The sequence below is a fragment of the Lagopus leucura genome, unplaced genomic scaffold (assembly GCF_019238085.1).
Source record: "Lagopus leucura isolate 7727_CA_CO unplaced genomic scaffold, USGS_WTPT01 Super-Scaffold_100002, whole genome shotgun sequence".
Taxonomy (NCBI): Eukaryota; Metazoa; Chordata; class Aves; order Galliformes; family Phasianidae; genus Lagopus; species Lagopus leucura.
Window position 1 is genome coordinate 10,508,614 of NW_024962263.1, and position 24,328 is coordinate 10,532,941.

General features: G+C 40.7%; 1 protein-coding gene across 1 annotated transcript in view; it reads right to left on the reverse strand.

Annotated features, from left to right (window-relative positions):
• Positions 1-18,714, reverse strand: part of CDYL (chromodomain Y like) — a 105,905-nt gene extending 87,191 nt beyond the window's left edge. Inside the window, 3 exon segments of the mRNA XM_042869983.1 lie at positions 17,704-18,494; positions 18,497-18,686; positions 18,688-18,714. Coding sequence (XP_042725917.1) covers positions 17,704-18,494; positions 18,497-18,686; positions 18,688-18,714 — 1,008 coding nt within the window.
• Between the last annotated feature and the right edge of the window lie 5,614 nt (positions 18,715-24,328).

The following is a 24,328-nucleotide window of genomic DNA, read 5'->3' on the forward strand; positions in this document are numbered from 1 at the left end:
AAAGGCATCAAGGCCCTGGAGCACGTCCAGAGAAGGGCAATGAAACTGGTGAAGGGTCTAGAGCACAAATCTTATGGGAAGCAGCTGAGGGAACTGGGATTGTCTAGTTTGGAGAAGAGGAGGCTGTCAGGAGACCTACCTGAAGGGAAGTTGTGGTGAGGTGGGAGTCAGCCTTTTCTCTTGTGTAATTAGTGATAGGACATGAGGGAATGGCCTCAAGTTGTGCCAGAGGGAATTCAGGATGGTCTTCGGAAAACCTTCTTCTCCAAAAGAGCAGTCAGGCACTGAACAGTGTGCCCAGGGAGGTGTTGGAATCACCATTCCTGGAGGTGTTCAAGAAAACATTTAGATGTTGTACTGAGGTACCTGGTTTAGTGGGGGAAATAGTGGTGGTAGGCAGACAACTGGACTGAAAGATCTTGGAGGTCTTTTCCAACCATGGTGATTCTGTGGTTCTATGAATCTATATTTAATATATTCAATATTGGCCACGCTGACTTAGCAAAGAGCCAGATTTTGAAAATCAGAATAGTGTGCAGTTCTACATCAAGCGCCTTACAAAAACATATCATAGCTGTGTGAATATCTTTGTTAACCTTTCAGCCTCAAAATGAAATAAATACAGACAAGTTGTATTCAGCATGAACAGTTGGGCAAGCACCGACTCTGCAGTCTTTCTTCTATTTTCTGCTGACAAGCTCTCATCTCAGCCTTTCCACAGTTCTACCTCTGATCATTATTGGCCTATCCAGTCTACTATTTATGTTGCATCTTGGCCCATCCTATTTCATTTACACCTCTTCAAAATACTTAAAATTGAAGAAAAACAAAATATAAACCCAAATACCTTACATGTATTCTTAGACGTGTATTATTGTGAAAATGCTGACTGCAGTAAAGAAAAATATTAAATTTGGTTGCTCTTAGCAGATAAGGCAATTTTTTTTTGTAACTTGCTGCAATCTTTGAATACAACATCCAGAACTTGCCCAGAGAACTAGTGTTTAGATTCACAGTAGGATTTCTAAAGAAACATAGAATAATATTTTTGCATTATTTTCGTTTTCTTTACTATTACTGTCTGTCTAGTAGACTAACATCACTACTAGCATTGTTTTGCTCTTAATAAGTAAGGTAATTTAAATATCATTCTTAATCCCACTGACACAAGGTTCACCCCTGCCTCTTTATGTTATGACAGCTTCATATCCGTCTGTATTGAATTTGCACTGTAAGAATTACAAACCTCCAGAATAATGTTTAATTTTAAAAGATGTAACTTCCAGACAAAATAGTTTTCTTTATTTTTTTCAGTAAAATCTCTGCTAAATTATTTTTAGAAATCATCCTTTTGAAAAAAATGTGAGTATATATTGTTGGCAAGAGCTGTACTGAATAGAACTGATTTAAATATACAAGAGCTACCAGTGCTGATTGTACTGGTGAAAGCTAAGAGAGCTTAGATCTTGGTTAATTTTTTTTCATAAAAGTAAAATTTTACAGAAAATAACTCTTATTCTCAGAAAAGCATGACAAAAGAGCTGAGGACATTATCAAGTCTAGGAAGGTTTTGTTAATGATCTCCTACTATAATCACTCTGAAACAGCAGTACATATTTTCTCTGCATTCAGACAGTTGAAGAAAGATTCCTCTTCACATAACTGTTCCAAATGAAAGAGGTTACTCATCGAGACAGAGTACGTACCCAATAAAGAACATTTCTTTGACTTCTCTATCATCAGTTATTTCTAAGCAAACAGCACCTCTAATATTATTTTCCACTCTTAGTATCTTCCATATAACAGTATATGTATAGTGTTATATAAATACTGTCACATATATGTATTATAGTATATATATACCAATACATATATGTTATATATGCATATACATTCCTGATATTACTGAAGGAATAGAACAGCACAAATCACCCTAACATATTTCACAAATATTAAAATTTGAAAGAGTTCTCATACAGTAAGAAAATTACTAGGATTCTTTCTTGTGTCCAAGAAGGGTCCTTTTAATTATGATAACTTTTATTCAGATTATATTTTGGGGAAATTAAAGAAAAAAAAACACAAAAGAATCAGTGATGTATTCCAAGACTTGTCCAAAATAATACATTAAAAATAAAAGTAGCACTGGATGTTATGAATCTGAGGAACTCTGACCTTCATGTCTGTAAAAAAATGTTCAGAACTTACAAAAATTTGAGGCAATTTTCTGTTCCTAAGAATCCAATTTGTTTAGTTGTCATTATCTTGCAGATAATTAGACACAGAATTCAAGAAAAACATATATATAAAAGAACAAGTGCCTAGGCCAGACTGTCTTTTACATTAATAGCAGAACAGAACCACAGAAGAAAAGGTAGAAAGGGCAATGAGAAAGGCCTGATTTTATAATTTGATCCTACTCTTAATGAAGCGTGGCACTCAATAAAAAGTGGTGCAGTGGAAGTCTGTTTGACTTGGTCATTTTCACATAAGTAGTCTGAAGTGTTTGGGTGTATTTTTTTTATACTTTGTTGGCAAGTAAATTAATTTGAATGTATTGAATCGAGTTTCCAGATGGCGATCAACAGAATACTTTTTTTTCTGAGTGTAATCTTCTTCTGTGCTTTCAAATTATTTATTTAATCATATATATATATATGTATATATATGTGTATGTGTGTGTGTGTAAAATTTAAATGAAGAATCAATGCCAATGGCTGGCAATGACATTAAATTGTGCTGGTTTAAAACCCAAGTACAGGTTTTAAACTCATTGCTGCGTGCACCTGTTAAAACAGTGAGTCATCTGAATATACCTTCATCCAATCCTAATTTCTGAGTGCTTTACTTCTGAAATAATATTTTAATCAATTTATTTTATGGTGTTTTGAAACGGCATATAAATGTAGACTAGATTGCAGTAAGTACATATAAATTTTTAAATAAATGAAATTGTCTTTAGAACACCGAATACATAATCTAGGCTTTTTATAATCATATTCAACCTAAAATTACATTTCTTAATTATGAGCTACATGTAAGTAAATGACAGAATATTTTTGCTTAATATAAACAAAATATGGGCCTAACCATACACTGAACTGAGAACACTGGACTGGGGGCACTTAGAATACTTGGCTGCTTTATAAATTCTCACTCAGTTATGAACACCTTTAATAATAAAGCACTAGCACTGTAGTCTTTAATATTAACTGCTATTATTCTTTCCTACCAGTTCTTATTTACATGTTCAAATGAGCTGAAGAGCAACATGTCTTACTTTCCTTATCAGTTTTCCCACCTTTACATTTAAAGTGAAAATAATTTGCTCCTGCCTATGAAACTGAAACCAAAAGTCGTAAAAGCACAAGTTTTCCTACTCAAAAGCTAATGATGGTACCCATACTTTGAACTTTAATTCCATTGGAGAGACTAAATATAATATGTATTAATTGCAGCATTTTCAATGAAATAAAGCATAAACTGAGCTCAACTACTAAGAGACGTGCTGTCCTATCCCAGTTGCTGTCCTATCCCAGTTCCTGCCCACTGCCCATTCAATACATAACTAAAATAAAACTTAAATTAAAAAATAAATTATACTCTGAATTTCATTTTTATGAAACCCACCCACAGCTTCAGGTTGGGTTTGCCCAACAACAGTTTTACCTCTCAGTGAAATTATAATATGATCCAGGTGGACAGGAAACAAACAAAAACAACAAAATAGCCTCACATGACTGCAAGAGTTTTATCACTTGTGTTGGGCACTAAAAAGTAATGAAAAAATTCATCACATTTTCTAACTGCTGTGTTTAGTGTAAAACTTAGGAAAACGTTAATAAGTAATGTTAAATATTAGCTATGCAAGCCTTCCAACAATTAAAGCTTATAAGCAGGAGGGAAATCAACTTCTTACATGGTCTGATAGTGGTAAGACAAGGGGGATTGGCTTTAAACTAAAAGGAGATTTAGGTGAGATGTTATGAGGAAATTCTTGGTGTAAAGGGCAGTGAGGCAGTGGCACAGCTGCCCAGAGAAGCTGTGGATGCCTCATCCCTGGAGGCTCAAGGCCAGGTTGGATGGGGCCCTGGGCAGCCTAAGCTGGTGGAGGCAGCCCTGCCCACAGCACAGAGTTGGAGCTGGGCGGGCTGCAAGGTCTCTTTGAACCCAAGCCATTCTGTGATTCTATGATATGACTGAGAATTAACTGGAATCCCAAACTGTTGCAAGCAGGTCTTTACCATGCCTATATCAAAATAGAAGTGCAAGTGGCCCAAAACTACGTGGTGCAGAACAGGTTTGTCCTCAGCTCTGACATGATGACCTAGCACAGTTTCTTTGTCCCACAGCTTGCCCTCCAAGTGTCCCCAAAGGATGTGGATCCTCTTCCAGAGCCAGCACAAGTCAAGGGCAAGCAGCCCTGTGGCCATACCACAAAGCAGTATACTGAATTAGCCCAGCTTAAAATGCAATACACTACTGGACAGATGTTTTTTAACTGATCAAAGTCTGCTTTGATCTGCTGCAACCAACCCAATATCTACCCAGTTTCTTCTATCTTCCTTCAATCACAGCATATGCAACAACCATCACAAATGTTGTCAGGATGGGCAAATTTCCTCCCCCTCCCTCCCGTTCTCTGTGTGCTTTCACTGAGGCTGTTCTGTGTACACTACTTGCCCGTACTCTAACAACCTTGGACACATACTTTGTCATATCAGCAGATATCTCTACAGCTACTCACTGAAACACAGAGGAATGGTTCAAACCAAATTAAAACTTCTGGAGATAAGCTTTTTTGTTGTTTAATTGTGCCAGGCTAATTTTTCAACCCTTTTGAAAAATGGCCAAGTTTCTGTTGTTCAATGGAAGAAATGGCTGAGATGTCTGAGGAAGGAGCTGCTGAAGTCAATAATAATGTGCTGCCATCCAAAATCCTTTGGAGTTTAAGGTAAAAAAAAACATTAAGTACAATTATGGTTTAAGAGCACAACTTGATCAACCACCCAGACAATTGTCACTAAGATAAAAAAACAATCCTTGCTTTACACCACAATAGCTCAGTGCTGTCCCTAAACCCAGCTTCAGTAGCACAATCCCTTAACAACATTCACCTACTAACACACTTTACAGTCTCAAGGGAAGGCCTGTGATGAAGAAGTTGAGAACTATCCTGCAATAGGTTCAGAAGACTGTAGGGGGAGAAAAGTTCAGTGCTCAGCATGTTGCAATTTAAGCATATTTAACAGAACTGACTAAATGAACCAGAGTAGCCTTTCTATATCTCTTTGTAGAGAAAGGAGAAAGTTTCAATTCTGACGACCTTCTAGAGAAATTTATTTGGAAGGTCTGAATGGCCAGATGAGTCTCATCACTGATTACAGAGAATATCAAAGATGATACTGCATGCTAGCTGAATACTTCTTCACAGTTAGTTAAAGAAAGAAATAAATAAAGCATAAAAGGGAGAGAGCTTTGTCTGTGACCTGTACTTCTACTTGTAGCTTCTCTCTATAAGACTCAATTAGATTATTTTATTCTAAGATGTTCTGACCATATTTACTTTAGAAAAACAAACAAACTTTAAACTGCTCGCGTTTTGACTCAAGTAAAAGATGAACAATTAGCAATCTAGCAATCACCTCTGAAATACTCAGGCTGACTGGTTTGCTCAGTGCTACATTAGCTGTCACAGAGGAAAAGAAAGAATTACACTTTTCACGACAGCGTTCAGGTATCCTAATGATGAGATCCAACATTTTCTCCCTACAGAACCTGCCAACCCATTTGCCAAATTCTACGAAAGATAAGGCAGTTCTAGCAGAATATGTCTTTCTCTCACTTCGTAAGAAAGTTCCAGTTTCTTGCTCAGAAAAATAAAAATCATCCTTACTTCACAATCAGTAGAGAACTGATTCCACTCTGAAATTGTACTTTTCTGAATAAGTCAGATGGAAAAAGCTTTATCTTGTGGTTTGACTGAAAACGAGAGAAACATCTATTGGGAAGAGGCTGGGAAGGCAGAGCTCAAACATTTGACAAAAGGGACAAGTTAATGGATAGAGAGCAGTTGCTTAGTGAAAAGCAGAATACAAAGAATTATCACATGGTTCCACAGTCCAGCCACCACTTTTTCCTTCCACTTATTGTAAATGTTATGTCTCTGTATACTTTAAGACTCGATTCAGCATATAAAGATACAAAATTTCTTCCCTAAATTTAGTCATCACTGTTCACATCTTAATCCACGCTTCTTAAATATGAACAAGAAAAAAAATAAAGTTAGAGCCATATAAAGCATTATTTTACTAATGGAAACAAAATGACACACAGACACACACATATATATACATGTTAGAATAATTCGTGTCATGAAGTCCCACTATTTATAAAAATGCTCACCAAGAACAAACAAATAAGCCAAAGAACATTTTTTTACTTGTCAATAATAATGTCATAATGAAGGAAATTATTTTGTATGCACGCAAGGACTTCATTCTGTTACATCTAATAGCTTTAATTAGAGAGATATATGTTCAAGTACAGGTGATAACATTCTTTAGAATAAACTTAGTTGTAATTACTTGAGTAATGACTTCAATGTTGAATAATTCAATTAATATTGAATATGTTCAAATAACAGTCAGTAATAAAGACAGAAACCTCACATGTTAGAGACCAATGCCAGTAAAGTATAAATAACAACAATCTTCACTTATGTTGAAGATAAAGTGTATCTCGCACTGTTTTAACTGTAATTTAACCAACAACTGCCCATCCTTCATTGCTTTTCAGTATCTGAAGGTATGAAAATTGGAACAAATAATTTCATCTGGGTGATCAGAGGCAAATAACATAGGAATAGGTATAAACAGGCAACAGAAAAAATGTTTCATCTGTTACTGCACGTGGAGTATTCAAGGGATCAGAAACATTACAATGTCCTCCTACAATCCTGCCTCTCACAAAATCCATGTTTTGTCACTAATGCCACCAGAGAGAACTTCCAAAACATCACTTCATTCAACATGCCTTGAAACAGGTGAAACACCAAATAAGCAAAATTTAACTCACAATTGACACTGATACTTATAAATAGATGGTTTCAAAAACAAGATGTACTTGAAGAAGCATTAAAAAAAAATCCAATAATATACAACCAATCCTGCTATTTAGCCTTCACTGATGAGAATGAAGAGAAGCATGGCACAGTTTGCATACAATTAAGATGGGTATGCTGTCTTCCATGATTAAACATTCTTACAATGCCACATCTCAAAGAAGAATCCTTAAACAAAACAATTTATTTCTAATTCAGAAGGTAATATTTTAGTGCTGAGCAGTTTAAATAAATAAGCACTAATCTCAGGAGATTTGATGAGTATAATGTGGTAGGAGAAAAAAAACAAATCAATTAAGCAGCTACCCTGATATGAGATGCCTGCAACAAGAATTAAATAGGATCTGAACCGTTTACAGAACTTTCGAAACATGAAGGTACTTCATTTGCCATCAGCACCTGGGAAAAATGATTTATTGTTACTGACCATTACCATGTGGGTATCCTGATAACAGGGGATGTTTGAGAAGGTGGAGATGCTGAATGCCTTCTTTGCTTTAGTCTTTAATGCCAAGTCTGCTGTTAGGAAATCCCAGATCCCTGAGGAAAACTAGAAACTGGAGAAAGGTTGACTTCCCCTGAGTTGAGAAGAAGTTGGTCACATACTGGTGATGGAAAATCAATGCATTTAAATCCATGGGCCCTGATGAGTTTCAACCAAGTATGCTGAGGGAGCTGACGGAGGCAGTTGCTGAACCACTCTCTATCGTCTTCGAAAGATCTGCCTGAAGACTGGAGGATAGCTAGTGCCACCCTAGTCTTCAAAAAGGCCAAGGAGGAACTGAGCAACTATGGGTCAGTCAGCCTCACTGCTGTCCATGGGAAGGCAATGGAACAACTTGTTGTGGATGTCATCTCCAAGCAGGTGGAAGAAAATAAGTTTATCAGGAGTAGTCAGCATAGGTTCACCAAGGGGAAATTTTGCTTGACCAATTTGGTAGCCTGTAATGATGTCATCATCAGCTGGATAAACGTGGGGAGAGCAGGAGATGTTGTCTACCTTAACTTCAGCAAAGTGTTTCACAGTCAGAAAATCCTTGCAATGAACCTTAGCAAGAGTGGGATAGATGAGCAGACAGTGAAGTAGATTAAGAACTGGCTGTCCGATGGAGCTCAGAGGATTGTGATCAGCAGTGTAGAGTTTAGTTGGAGGCTTGTAGCAGGGTTCTCCAGAGGATGATTCTGGGTGTGGTCTTATTTAACACTTTCATCAATGACCTGGATGAAGGGATAGAGTGCAGCCTCAGCAAGTTTGCGATGATGCAAAGCTGGGAGGAGTGGCTGACACACCAGAAGGGTGTGCTGTCATTCAGCAAGACCTAGACCTAAAGACCAAGTTCAGAAGAGGGCCATAAAGATGATAAGGGGCCTGGAGCATCTCTTGTATGAGCAAAGGCTGAGAGACCTGGGGCTGCTCAGCCTCGAGAAGAGAAAGCTCCTCCTTCTAAAGTGAAGGAGTCAAATTGTAGAGGGCAGATTCTTTTCAGTGGCACGCAGTGATAAAACAAGGGAAAACTGGCAGAAACTAGAATGCAGGAAGTTCCACACTAACTTAAGGAAGAACTTATTGAGTGTATTTAGTGTGAGTGATGGAGCATTGGAACAGGCTTCCCAGAGTAGCTGTGGAGTCTCCTTCTCTTAAGATATTCAAGACCCACCTGGACACTTTCCTATGTAACCTTCTATAAGACACCTGTCATAGCAGGAGGTTGGACTCTAAGATCTCCAGAGATTCTTTCAAATCCCTATAATTTTATGATTCCTTGATGATCAGAAATGATCTGGGTAAAAATATAGCTAATATTAATTCTCTGGAAATTATGCCTCCCAAAGATTATGCTCTATTAAACTAGTACTGGACTTCTTTATTACTTTATCTCATGTATGTTTCTTTTGAATTAAAATAAAATAGATATCATACAAGAGTCCTTTAATCCCCCTCTCAATACATAACTTTTTGTATAAATGAAACAAAATCAGGAAGTACTATGCATATGAACCACACAATGAAAATAAGAAAATCTGAAAAGAATTTTGGAAGTTGGGCTTTAACCCCCTTGTTATAAACAGCTTGGAGTGCAATGAGTTTAAATTTTAACTTTGAATCTTCTGACCTTACTGGATCATAAGTGAAAATTGATTGACTCTTCTAAAACATTCCCTTGTGAGTGTTCAGACATAGCTATTTTTTCAGCTGTAAAAGATAGTAGGTAGTTGTTTCTATGGAAGTCCAGTCTTCCAGAGGAAGAGGATCTACAGTGTCACCTTCAGAAGGCATCAGAAATCATCTATCTAGAAACGCTCACTCAACTGACTGCAGTGTGCTTTAAATACATTTGTTCAAAATGAATATGTTTATGGTCTAATTCCACAGAAAAGTGCACTAAGAACAAAAGCTCAAGATTCTCGGTCTGATGAAAACATCATTGCTTTTACTGTCCTTGTGTTTCTTAATTCTTAGAAATATCTTCTAATCAAAGATCACATCTGTTCCTTATCTACGACCCAAACAAGCATATCTCTACCTGTAACCATGAAAAGCCATTTAAGAGCTACCAAACAGTTACTGTATGGCTCTGACTTTTCTTCCTTTGGAAGAGTTTTCCACAAATCTTCCAAATTTAAGAATGATTACACTCTAGTAAAACTTTCATGTTTACACTTACAAAGTACTATTCATTTCAAATAATGGGATTAATTCCTGAAATTTGTTATGACAATTTGTTTCTTCCTATGACCATATTCCTCTCTCTAACTTTTCTAAATTAGCAGTCTGCTCATTCAAAGCAGTTATCCAGACTTTATTTTGGGATACAGACCTTATGCATATCAAGTCTTCACAAAAGTTTTTGCAGGCATCTAGAATATACACAGCTGGTGATGATATTTGATTTTATCTAGAGTTTGTACTTCTGTTTTGCTTGACCACATGTCATAATAACCTCTTCTTGAAACCTTAGGTTAAAGTTACTACTTTGCTAACAGCAACTTTTTTAGTGGTTATGACTCAGATAAGGTTTGTAGTTAAACTCTTCCAGTTGAACAAGATCGCAACACGTGCTTAGAAATGAGGTCTGAAGGGAAGAGGACAGACGTTTAGCTTGACACAGAAGGTGAGAGATCTGGCAACCACACCGTGCTCCCACTTATCCCATGTCCTACTGACACCATGAGAAATGCTGGATGTACAAGGCAATGATCTTTGCTCAGGGGTGCCTGCCCACTCTGGAGTCTACAGCAGCCCTTGGCCAATGTGCGCAGGGCATCAACACGGTTCCAAACACCTGGAGACCTTGGGTTACACTGCCCAAGTTCTAGGAGCCAAAGCTGAAATCTCCCTTGGCCCCAACAAAACCAACCACAAAAGCTCCCAATGACTACCACATTTCCCATTTTTCCCTTCTGCTGTTAGTAATTACTGACCAGTGATAGGCATCAGGATGCTGAACTGGGCAAATCTGTTGTGGTGATGCGTACAGTCTTACATTCTTATTATTTCTTCAAGACACAGTTCCAGGTCCGTTAGTTTTAACCTTGTACATGACCTAGCCAGTAAAATATGACCGAAGAGTCACACTGTGCTGGCACAAGCTGTATTTTATACGTACAACTGAGGAAAGTCAGGTGCTAAAATTAAACAGAACAACTCTAAGGCAGCAACCAGTCAGACCATAATGCAGATAATTTTCCTGAAGTTACTTGGAATCATTTTGAACCCGTAATAAATCTACATTCAAGTGTAATCAACATACAGATGATGCTTCACTTAATAACCATGTTTTATGGGAAGAACTTCAAAAACTATAGGCTTTTAAATATCTCCTAAATAAAACATCCATCACACCACAGTGTCGGGGAAGAATTTTACAGCTGAGTTATATCCATTTCAACAATAAAAATGTACCTCAGTGTTCCCCTGCATACATATCTGTGAAACGTACCTCCAAACTTCTTCTGAGATTAAAAACCAAGCATATGACTTAAATTACTGAGAAGCTGTGAAACATTCAGAAACTGCGGTGGCGGAAGAGTTTGGAGAGGCACAACTATAGATGTGGTTATGCCACTTAAAACATACATTCATCTTTCCCCGGTAATGAGAAAAAAAAAGAGAGAAGAGAACAAGTCATCAGACAAAGCACGGTCAAGAAGCTGTACTAATTTATTTCATGCAATATGATTATAAACTGTGCAGCCTCACTGAAGAGTCATATTAAGCCCGGTGTAATTATTCAGTAAATAGATGCTTAGTTGAACACTTTAATGCTAGCAAAGTGGCTAAAATCACTTAAAGTCATTTTTCCACAAATACAAACAAAAAATCCTCAACAATTCTGCAGCTATTGACGTGCAGTGTTATCACATGTCATCCAGCCATCCCAAAAGAACAGAATCTAATGGGACTTATGCACTCTTCTTTCACTTTTCATGTACAGTATGTATGTACTTCCATCAGATAACCAAAAATAATATATCATGCAGTGACACCAGATTGGGAGTTCATTACAGTGTGTTATGAGTAGCATTATAGATCTGCCTATCAGTTATATCTAACAGATCTGCACATCCAGCTATCACATATTTAGGAAGTCATTCTAGTTGACAAAGCTTTGTATCAAATACAATCCTTGCAAGCAAGGAATACTTCTCAGATAAAAATGACACCATAACTGTCAGTAACTCATTTTTCCCATGGCTTGGCACAGGTCAGAGCATGCTGCAGAGGTCAGGAATAAACTAAGCCGTACCTACTGAGAAGTCAAAAGGGAAATACTGCATCACTGATACTGTTCCAGCTATGCCAAGCTTCCTGAAGAACAAGAGGCTGCATGTGATGTGTCTCGTTAAGTTCTTTGTATCCAATAATTTTTCCTCATTGGAGAGGTACTAAGTGTAGGCACACTGGTAGCAAGCATCTGTGACATTACAGACTTGTAAGCTGGAAGTAATTGTTCTGTAACTCTTAAGTGCAACTGATACTGCATTCGTCAACACCTCTGATTGACCCAAAACATCAAGAAATAAAATCTGTTTTCATAATGTACGTGCATATTAGATGTACATGTGTGTACAAAACAGTTTTGTATGTTAAAAAAAACAGTCATTTTCTGTGAATCATTTGCAATCCTACACAGGTCACAGGTAGAATTTAACTCCTTTGGGAACTTGGAGCACAGAACAGCTACTGCAGTCCTGCCAGGCCAGCAGCACAGCAGAGGGGCATGACGTACTGAAGGAGTCGGGGCTTGGGCACTTGCAAGGCAGCAGTGGAAGGGGAGGCACTGAGGCCTCCTGGGCTCTGTCAAGAGCTCTGGGACAGATGATAAGAGATATTGTAAAGTGATAAGGACAGTGTAGCAAGGGACGTGGAGAAGAGTACAGTGGTGATTCCATTCTTAAGGTTCTCTTGCATTAGTTCTCTAATTTAAAAGAGTGACATTGACCAAAGAGGGATCAAGCTAATCCTCAACTCTTTTCTAAATTAGAAGTACAGTTTCTACTCTTGTTCAGGGTCACAGGATGGTTTTGATTGGAAGAGACCTTCAAGCTCATCTAGTTCCAACCCCCCTTGCACTGGCAAGGACACAAGTCCCATCTATATTGGCCTTAAACACTTCACAAGATGGGGCAACCACAGCTTCCCTGCAACTTTTCTGCAATGTTTCACTGCCCTCAATGTAAAAAATTTCTTCCTTACACTCAGTGTAAATCTACCATCCTCCAATTTAAAACCATTGCCCTCTCTCCTGAAAAAGTCGTTCAGTCTTCCTTATAAGCCTCCCATACACACTGTAAAGACACAGTGAGGTCTCTCAGGATCCTTTTCTTCTCCAGGCTGAACAAGTGCCGCTCTCTCAGCCTGTGCTCATGGGAGAGATGCTACAGCCCTTTCCTCATCCTCAGGGGTCTCCTCTGGACCGACCCCAACAGCTCCACATCGTTCCTGAGCTGGTGGCCCCAAAGCTGCACCCAGTACTGCAGCTGGAACCTCACAAAGGCAGAGCAGAGAGGGACAATCCCCTTCCTCTCCCTGCTGGCCACCTCTCTTTTGATGAGATACTGTTGTCCTTCTGGGCTGCAAGCAGACCCTGCTGCCTCATGTCCAGCTTTTCATCCACCAGGACCCCCAAGTCCTTCTCTGCAGGGCTGCCCTCAAGGAGTTCTTTTTGAGGTCCATGCTCATATCTAGGATTGTTCCAAGGGCAGCACTTTGCACTTGCTTAGTCAAGCAAATCTCTCCTTCACCCATTTTGAAACAAGCAGTAACATTCATGCAACATTTTGTCAAAAAAAAACCCGAACCATTCAGTCACCACAGCGCACCAAATGTAAGATCCCCTTTCTGAAGAAATGCCACTGATGTTTAGCCAAAATCTTAGGAATTGGCACAAAAGAAACAAGAAGCAGAAGATCGGTCCCAAGATATTTCAAACTTCCTGCAAAACAGGTTGAATAACAACCCATTTTAATGGGAAAACAATTGCTACAGCCCAAAAGTGCAGTATTAATTTTGTGTTAATATCAGTTTTTCATCAAGTGTTCACGAAAAATTACAAGTTGCAGACTGTAGACAACGGAAGATTCAACCTTTCTGTTAACTTACTTAGAACAAATGTTTAAACTTTCCTCCTCACAAAACGTGACTACAGCATAACTGGAGCTGTGACACAAACTTTACTTTTAAATTGATAATTTCTGTGCAGGAACCAATTTTCAACTAAGTGACAGCATTTCTCCTTTAGTTTTCTATATTCTGCCATTTCAGAAATCAGCACAGTAGTGATAAACAACCCACGGTATCAGAAGCTGTTTTATTTTTTACTTTTGACCACTGTTGCATACGTTATTGCATATGATATGCTATTATTTGGTGGTCAAACTTGACCTACACACTAATGCGAGGCTACAGGACTTCGGTCAGGTGCGTCACAGATGGGTTTCAGTTTGTAATTTCACCGTCTTGGTAGAATTTAGTGTCAAAGGCTTTAGTTCTAAAAATTAAAACAAAAATACCAAATCATCATCTGAAAGGAAGTACCACCTTGAGAACACAAGACATTGGGGTGAAAAAATGCATATGTGTATAGCAAGACACTTGAAGAATTAAAAAAAATAAGTCCATCCATTCCATAATTTACAAAAATAATCATAATAGAATTACAGGACTTAAATATGTTCATCTTCGATATTTTCATGAATATCGATGAAGTCACCTTAAAATGCTAGGTTTACAGGCAATGTCAAGGTAAAATATATAGTGAAGAAAACACCAATGCACACATGAACTTGCCAAGTTTACACAAACTGCTTTGCTTGCTTCCTGGTAAACCTCAAAAGGAACGTTTTCATCCGAACAGCAACTGCAGCTCAGGTCTAACTACAGTCTCTCAAATGGATCAATCCAGCAGACCATGTATGTGCTCACCCTGTATGTATAGCTAGAGGGAACACTTGGTTGCTTGGTAATCATCTTGCTATCATCTCCAACAGGCAGAGAATACAGGCAGAGAGTACATTTCCTCTGCAGTTAGTACAGAAATTATTGAATTTTAGAAGATACTCCGCCAAACTCGGCACAGCTTTAACACTGTGCACTTCAGTACCGCCACTGGTGCTCCTGACCTGGCTGATGCACAGCTGTCCTGGGAAGCACCTTCCTGGGATCACTTCCACATTTCATCAAACAAATCCATCATGCCAACCACAATTCAGGCTGACTTTAATCCCAGATGTGATAGCAAGGATCTGCCAGAGAAGGTCAAGTGATATGACTGCTGAGGCAGCACAACTGCAGCTGCTTTCCAGATGAACCACCTACATGGTGTGGTGATTGTACTTCTAAGTACACCAGGGAAGATGATGAGAACAAGCGACAACCGTGCAACAGGTGGGGAACCAGACAGTAAAGTGAACTTTTCACAGTGTACAAGAAAGTAGACCTAGCACTTGCTGACTTCTCAAAAAGTACAGAAACACAAAAGGCTTGGATGAAGAAAGATGTCCTAAAATGTGCCTAGTGACACAAAATTCGGGAAAAAGGAGGGAAAAAAAAAAAAAAAAAGACAGCACTTTTGCTTATTTTTTCCCTTAGCTGTCTTGTTCACCAGTTCCTCCGACTCTGTCCACCTCACCAACATGTTGTCACTTGAAAAGTCAAACTTGCAAACGGAAGCACTATGTTCTTAGCCTCACCCATAGAGGCTGGCAAGATTACTAAGTATTTCATTTTCCATCTAGAAAGGACAGCCTCTTCGATGCTTTTTGCTACATGCTTCACATTTCCTTCAGATCATCTCCCCCCTCAAAAAATATATATCCAGTCATCATTACCACAATCCCGAGAAAGCTGAGAAACAAACATGCAGGATGTACAGTCAGCCCAACAAAGCCACTCTTTCAGCCTGCAAGAACACTTCTTCCATGTTTCTATCTTTCAGTTCCCAATCAGTGGCCTACAGTTAGGCTCCCTCTCTCCAGAGATTATATCACATCCACAGTAAAAGTAAAAATCAACCTACAAACAACAACTAATCCACTTTTTTTTTTTTTTTAAATAATTTATTTTTATTATTACTTTTAAAGGTACTTACCTTCATTTTTATTGGTTACACAAAGATTTCTCTCTTATATTTTGGAAGAACCACAACACCTATCATTCATATTTAGCCTAATACTCTCAAATAGATTATGCACTTTCTTTTTGTTCAAAACACACGATCAAGATTCAAAAGAAAAAAATAAAGATAAACCAAATTGCATTAGACTTCAATAACCAGACTAAAAAAAATACTGTATTGCATTCATTACAAAGAAAATATCCATGAAACAGTCACTCATACGTGGTAACTCACAGAATGTTTAGATTACATAATGTTCAACATTTCAGGTCAACTTGCAGTTGTGTACTTCCCAAGTAAGTATTCACTACATTTAAATTATCTGTGATTTTCATAAATTGCATTACAACATAAAATTTGTCCAAAACGATCAGCAATTTAGAAAAAAGATTGCAAAAAAGACAGTTTGACAGCTTGACCACATGCAAGTCCAAAAGCATCTACAATTTTAGCACCTCCAATAAACTTTGCACTTAACAATGAAACAATGTTGACTGATTTTAAAACTAAACAGAGCAGTTTATCACTTCAGGTGTTTTGAAAAACAGGCTTCTGCTCAAGGAACTGCGCACCTATCCTGCCTAGCAAGAATGACCATGGTCAACGGCCTACTGGAACCTTTCACAAAGCCAACACTTCCAACACAAGTCAACCAAGCAGTGGTCACGGTTAACTTCAGCCCAATGTCCAGCAAACAGTTTTTCTGGTCACACTTACGCCTATCAAAACCAACAACCCATTGTTGGTCATTGAACAAATCCAGAAAGATGCAACATTCAAGTACTAGCCACAACATGGTCTGCAAACCCAACTATTCCAGCCTGACAGAACTTTTCCTGAAGTCAAAGCAAAGCCGGGACAAATCTCCTCTATGGAGAGCAGTCTCTAAATTTCTTGCCTACTTCCAGGGATCATCCCTTTGAGACTGGCTTAAGCCATGCAGTGAGGGTGGGGAAACTTGCCAAAGCAATTAGCCATGATCTATCTGCCTTGGGAACATAGGCCTCTAGTCTTCCCGTCCATCAGTTCAGCACCTCCACTCGGCACTCGACTCACTTAGAACACCATCCCTCAAAGAGAGCCTTCCACCTCAACACGGGGGTGCAATCCCACCGGTGAGATATGAGCACACCACCAGCACGGGAAGCCATCGCCTTCTGTCAAGTGTCCTGAAGGCCGGTCGGCTGCTTTGACCTTAGCATTCCAGCCCATGGATATAAATATTTTTTACTGAGTGCTGCCGAAATGCCCATTACCCACTAGATAAAAGCGTTTTTGTTTGGTGGAAGACTATTTATTCAACCGAAAGACAAGAAAACGATAACCTCATCTCAGCTCCCAGGGATGACTTCTTGCAAAAATAAAAACAAGGAAGTTAAATCCAAGAGGACCATCATGCTTTTCAATTAAGGGCAAGGATGTGAAATTGACACACTCGGGACAGGAAATTCGAAGTCGCACCCTCCCGTGTCCCCCAGAGCCGACGGGCGGGGGATGTCGTGCGGATCCCCGCTCCCCGCACCGCCCCGAGTTCTCATCGCGGCGTTTCGCACGGCGGCGGCGCACGATGGTGGCACGGGACTCCGGGACGGAGACGGATCGGGGCCGAGCCCCCCCCAGCCGGCGCACGGCGAGAACTCGGCGCGGCGCTGCGGGCTGCCCGGGGGGCTGTCAGGGCGCTCCCTCCCCGCTGCCGCCGGGCCGAAGTGCCGTGCGGGCGGCTGCGTGCCGCGGGGGGGGGGGCGGGGGGGGCAGGGGGGGGAGCGCAGGCCACGGGCAGCACTTCGCCGTCTCCTCCGTTCGCTCACATTTCCGTCCTCCGCCGGCGGAACCGGGGAGGGGAGCGGGGCGGGGGGCCGGCGGCTGACGGGGCCCGGCGGACGGGGGAGATCGGAGCTCCACCGCGGGCGGGGCGGGGTGGCCGGCGGGGCCGGGGGCAGGGCGGACGCCGGGGGCTGTTACCTCGTAGAGTTCCTCGGAAGCCATGCTGGGAGCCTCACAAGGTGGAGTTGGGTGCTGGTTTGGAAATACTTTGTTCCAGTTGGTGTCCGTGTGGCCTCCTCTTCTCCCTCCTCCTCCCCCGTCTTCTCCGTCGCTCTCCTCCTCCTCCTCCTCCTCCTCCTGCTGCTGCTCCTCTCCTCCTCCTGCTCCTCTTCTTCTTCTTCTTCTTCTTCTTCTTCTTCCTCCTCCTCCTCCTCCTCCCTGCGCGTCTCTCTCCAGCGCAGCTAGCAGCTCCGCTCGCTCCGTGCCGCTGAGGTGCTGCTGCTGCTGCTGCTGCTGCTGCTGGCGGCGGGGCTGCGCGCACCGCAGCTGCGCAACTCGCTCGCTCCCCGCTCGCCCTCGCGCTCTCCCCCTCGCGCACCCCGCCGGGCGGGCACGCACGCACACACGCGCGCTCACACACACCCGGGCGCGCACACGCGGGCGGGCGGGCGCGCACACGGCGGCGCGCCCCGCACCCCCACCCCGCTGTCCCCGGCCGGCTCGCTCGCTCGCTCCCTCCCCAGGAACACTAATCGAGCGCAGAGAGAGCGCCACACGTAACCACTCCGCCCCGGCTCCCGCCGCCCCCAGCACCACCATCCTCCTCCTCCTCCTCCTCCCCGCGCTTTGATCTCCCATTGTCCGCCCGCCCGGGTCCGCGGGAGGGCGCGGGGCGCGGAGCGGCCGTCTGCGGGGCCGCCGCTCGCTCCTGCGGGACGGCCGCGGAGTTCCGAGTCGCCCGCCCGCACCAGCCCCGCTCCGACCCCCGCTGGGCCCAGCCCGTGGCGAGTGTCCCCGTGCGTTTCCCGGCCCGCAGAGAGTTGGCAGAAGGTCCTTCTGAGCCAAGGACGTGGCGAACGTGCGAGGGAAATGGGCGAGAGGAATGGTTGGTGCTCACGGATCCTTGCCGACCACAAGCCCCAGTCTTGAGTCTGGCAACTGGCTGTGTTTGCGGTGTTAGGGAAGGCCACACTGAGGCCTTGCTGGCATGAAGGTCGAAGGAAAACAGCTGAGCTCTTGACTTTCGTGGGGCCAGCATTAGTTACTCCATGCAACTTGCCACCAAGGATCTCATTTGGGGTGTTCCATGGGGAACTGCGCAAACAAGATGCCTTGTAGTCAACTGCCGACTTGATGGACTGGATGCCTGGTTGTGCCAAGTCAGACATGAAGAGTCACTCCTTCAAGAGCAGAATCTGCAAGGTGGTGTTTCTGGTCTTAAAAGATAGAAGGGTGGGACAAAACCAGTCAGACCAAGCTCAGGACCAGAGCTGAACCATATGGAGGCATTCATCCTGATGTTTCTTACCCTGCTCTGCACCAGGAAGCCTTACTCTACTGCAGAACAGCACAAGTTAAAGCAGAGTTCAACACATTCGTGTGGTCAACCCACACACTGACTCAACCAAGTCTTGATCAAGTTACCTCTTGTTTTCGTAGATAGTTTTTTTTCTCTTTTTTTCCAAAGGCTTTGCAAAGCATTTCAGATGCTCCTCAATATTCTACTTTGATAAACAAGTTTTGAACTGTTGTTCAGCAGGTGTCCGCTTAGAAAATGTTGATCTGTTTGTGAGATTTGGATAAGTTACACAGAAAGAGATGGAAACTCTTTTAGTGGACATTGTTTACCTGTCCATTCTTAGTTGCACATTGTTTGCCTCCTCTAGGTCAATGTTCTTCTTCTAGATGACTGAAAATCCGACCTTATGCGGGACTGCCAGACAGACACTATTTGCATAAATAAAATACTTGCCACCTCTCATACTTTTGTAATTTCTTAACTAGTCTACGGGAAGTTTAGAGCAGACCTATGTTTAAACAACCTCTTCAGGTCTTCAAGACTTGGGCTTAGACTAAGTGTCACCTTGAGCTGAGCATTTACTCACAGTTCCTGGGATGTGTCCTGAATCCTTTCTGACTGTACTCAGCATGCCATCATTATTGTAGTCATCTTTTGAAGGATGTTTTTTAAAGTAATTTGTGCTCATGTTTTGGCAAAGAGATGGCATCAGTGATTGCTGAAGATGTTACTTTGCTTGCAAGGCATAAGAATAGAACACAGAAAGTTCATCTTATTTTTTTTTTCTAAGGGTTTTTACCATTGAAGTCAACCAGATCTTAGGCATTTTGTTCTTCTGGATGACTAAAAAGAAATACAGTTCATCAGTATTGTTCTATTTTTAGTACTTCAAGGAAACAATGAAAGCTGAGTTATTACTAATTTTTTATGTTTCAATCATCCTCCTCATTTTGTCTTCAGTGAAGGAAGTTCTTCTTTCACACATATTCATTGTTTGCCATGCTATTAATTCCTCTTTGCATCCTATTCTAAGCTTTTGTCCTTGTAGGTTTATAAGAATTATCACATGAATTAACCATGCTATTTGATAAAGCAAGATGCTGCTGCCATTGTTCAAGCACCTGACAGGTACCAAGTTTTGTGACCTATCGAAGTTAAGCAGTTGGATTTGGTTACAGTAAGTTTCACAATAGCTTGCTCTCATCTTGCTCAATCTAACAAAAAAATATAAAAATCAAGTTGTCTAAAAGTTGTATGGTGAACTGCCACATCAGCATTGCCATCTTATTTTCTCATGTATTTTACACTTCTCTAATCCAGGAAGCACTTGTCAATTATTGCTATTATTTTTAAAACAGTGTTGTAGCTGTTAAAAGCAAACTTTGTAGCAACTTTGTGAATGGCTACAGTAACAGGGCATGTAAACGTCTCCAGCAGAGAGGCTGTAAGCAGAACACCAACTGACCAGTCCAGGAAACTGGAAAACTAGGCCAGCTGCAAATCTGAAAGTAGTAGCAAGTGTTCTTTGAGATACTTGAAACTAGCTCAGTTAATCCAGTCTTGGTAAGAATCAGAAAATGGGAAAAATGCAGGTAGTGTTAGCATACAGAGCTTCCAGTCTGAAGTAGACAACTGGCTTGGCAGTCTTAGTGAAAGTCAGGACAGCTGTTCTATTTTGCATAATGTTCTAATTTATTGATAAGGTACAGATCATGGAATTGCCTTCATTTTGGAAGGTCAACTCCATTTTGATATCACCATTTACCACCTGCACATCTGTAAGGATATGAACTGATGATGGAATAGCTGAATTTGAGATTCTTACAGTGGTAGACCGTAGCTGGCTAAAAATCTGTATTACTGCAAATATCATAGAAGTCTGTGTTAGAAGTCTACACCATCAGAATCTGCTGTAATCAAGGCATCCCAGCCATATTTGATATGCAGATGTTTGTTCATGTAACTCTTGACATTAAGGTGACTATCAGTTATTAGTAATATCAAGGTGACTTTTTTGTATTTGGAAGTAGGGTTTGGAAAGTTAGTATTTAGTAGTTGAGATGCAGTCAGTGATTAGCTGAGGGATTTCAAAAGATAGGACAGATACGGTTAAACATGATGGTCTACACTGTAGGCATTAATATCTGATCAAATCACAAAAGCACAGAACAGTTGGTTGGGAACCTCCGGAGGCCATATGGTCCAACCCCTGCTCTAGCTGGGACATGCAGAGCAGGTTGCCCAAGACCACATTCAGGCAGCTTTTGAAGATCTCCAAGGAGAAGACTCTGGGCAATTTGTGCCACTGCTCCATCACCAACGCAATAAAGAAGAAGTACTTCCCAATATTAGATAGAGCATTTTGTGTCCCAGTTTGTACCCACTGCCTCTTGTTCTGGCACTGGGAACCACTGAAAAGAGCCTGACATCATCTTCAACGCATCCTCCCTTCGGTTTTCTATATACATTATTGAGATGTGCCCTGAGACTCCTCTTCTGCAGGCTGAACTGTTCCAAGTTCCTAAGCCTCTCCTCATAGGAGATATACTCCAGTCCCTTGATGACCTTGCTGGTCCTTTGCCGGGCTCTTCCCAGTACGTGCCTGTCTCTCTCATCCTATGCTACTTCATAGTGAAGGAAAAGCTATCCAAAATATTCAATAGAACTAATGGCATGCTTCGTTTCATCCTAAATAGATGCCTATGTCTGGCCAGTTGAGTTGCACTCTAAATCTGATAGAATATGTTAACTGAAGTTTTATAGATTGGAAGTATGACACCTGTTCTGCAACTGCCTGAAGAAAAGTGTGGTGGATCCCACTCACATTTTTATCATCCAATTGTTTTTGACCCAAGATAACTGGATGATTTAAAACTACATACTGACCAAGTGATGTCAATAGAGTATATATGAAATATATCCTTTTGTCCCTAACAGCTTTACTTTCGTATTTGGATCCTATCTTTATTTGTGCTATAGCTGTTTTGTCTTATAACTCCAAAGATGTGGCTCATCCTTGTACTCAGATCATCTCTGAAATTTCTATTGCTCTTCTTTTGTGCAACTCTTCCTCATCTCTGCCTCTTTCTTTTGTCTTCTAAGTGTTCTGGGATATCTAAGTTAAAAAAAAAAACCAAAAAACAAAAAACAATTGAAAATGCTAAGGAGAAAGAAAAACAAAAACAGTGCAATCACACTGTTCTCCATTTCAGTTTACCCCAATGGTTACCAACAGACCCTAGACATAGATATTCACATCAGAGAGAACAAAATCAGCTACTTCATTAAGTGCCTTGGTTCTATTCAAACTGGTGCTGATTTACCAGTGGAACATCACTCCCTTCCCTTGGTATGGATGAGAAAAACATCCATACATGTTATAAAACTGGTTTGTAAAACAGCTGTGAAAACAAAATTCTAGACTAGTAAGTGAGCTGGTAAGAGAGCATGGAGTGAAGCTGAAGAATAATTTCATCCTTGCAGAACTCTTTAAATGGATGATCAGCTGTAAAATTTGCTCATTCTCATAGTGAAAATAATAATCATTATGAAGACCATATCAACCAAAAATTAAATTAGAGAATGTCCTCTTAATTAGAGAATGTCCTCTTAAATGTTTGAAAATAGACGCCGTGAGCTAAGAAAGTAGTAGGTTGAGAACTGATGTAAATGTAGGTTCCATGTCTAAAAGATACTAATTCTTCCATTTTCTCTGGAATCTGTAATTTATCTTCTCACGACTAAATACAGTTTTAAAGTCATTAATGTGTGAATAATACAGGCAGCTGAAATTACGTGTTTTCATAGTGAATACAGAGAACTCCACAGATCTTTAAGTAGATATTCCAGTATAGCTCATGCAGGACACACTGATAGTTGTTCATAGAGATTTTTTTACTTTTTTTCCCAGGTTATGAGTCGTTTTCTATGATAAGTATATTTGCAGTTATCAAGAAAGAACAGACTATTCCTTTTGATAGTTTTAAAAGACTAACAAAACAAAACCAAAAAAAAACCAAAAAACATTGTTTTTCTTTCCTTTTAGATAGGAAAAAATTAGAAATAGGAAAAAATTAGAAGCCTGACCATCCTTTTTTTCTATAGAAAGGAAAACTGGAAAATGCAGAGGAAAGCCATCTCCTATAGTAATAGAAATACATTATCAAGAATAAAGAATATGAACTTTTTGATCTAACAGATGAATTTTTTGCTGAGTGAAACAGGTCAAAGATATATATATATATTTCAGTTTCAACTTTCAATCCAGTATTTTCCCGTGACTAGAAGAGTAATTTAACATGGTGATCTCAGAATATCAAGTATAGTTGTGATGTCTCAGCAACAGCTGCTGAGAGAGTGGCACAGATCATTCTTTCCTCCAGCTCATAGAGAAGCAACACATTGTCTGAAGAAGGTAATGTAGAAACAACCAGGATTGGGATCATCTTCTTAAGTCTGATCACCCGGTTCTTTGCTTCTCCTTCATACTGGGAATATAGATCTAAGATGGCTGCTCCGAAAGAAATTCTGTTGTGTTCACCCATCACATCAGAGGCGGACGTTGGTGGTACAGCAGTAGAGGTGAAACCTTCCCACCAATATTCCATTACATGTCGTTGCTGTGTGACAGACGGCAGCAGAGGGGCAGTCTTGACAAAATGGTGTCTGACATGGAAGCATGGATGAAGCGAAGACGTGTGACTGAATTCCTCCATGTGGAAAAAATGGTGCCCACTGACATTCATCAGCATTTGCTAAATGTTTATGGAGACCAAACAGTGGGTGTGAGCACAGTGAGGCAGTGGGTGGTGCCTTTCAGCACTGTCAACAATGACTGCAGGTCACGTCCACTGGTGCAGTTATTTATGAGCACAGTATGCAGGCTCCTCTTCACTGCTGACAAAAATGCATAGCTAATAGTGCTGACTACACTGACAAATAGTTTTGTAGCTGAGAATTCGCTCTATCAAACTTCTTTGTATCTGTTCTAGTTTCCATGGAAATAAATATAAGACATTACTTTTGGAGCAACCTACATAAAAAGTATGGTATGTATTACTTGATTTCCCTTGACAGGCTAGGGGAAGGTCTTCTGAACAGTGGATTAAATTTGGACTTTCTGTAATCACAGTAAAGTAGACTTATCTGGTCCACTGTAGTGTAGCCTTGTTCTATCATTATAACTCACAAAAATTATTGCCATATGTAAGAATATGATGCTCATCAGTTAGGATTAGTGCTCAAAACACTTTTTATAAAGGCAAGGCAAGGCAAGGCAAGGCAAGGCAAGGCAAGGCAAGGCAA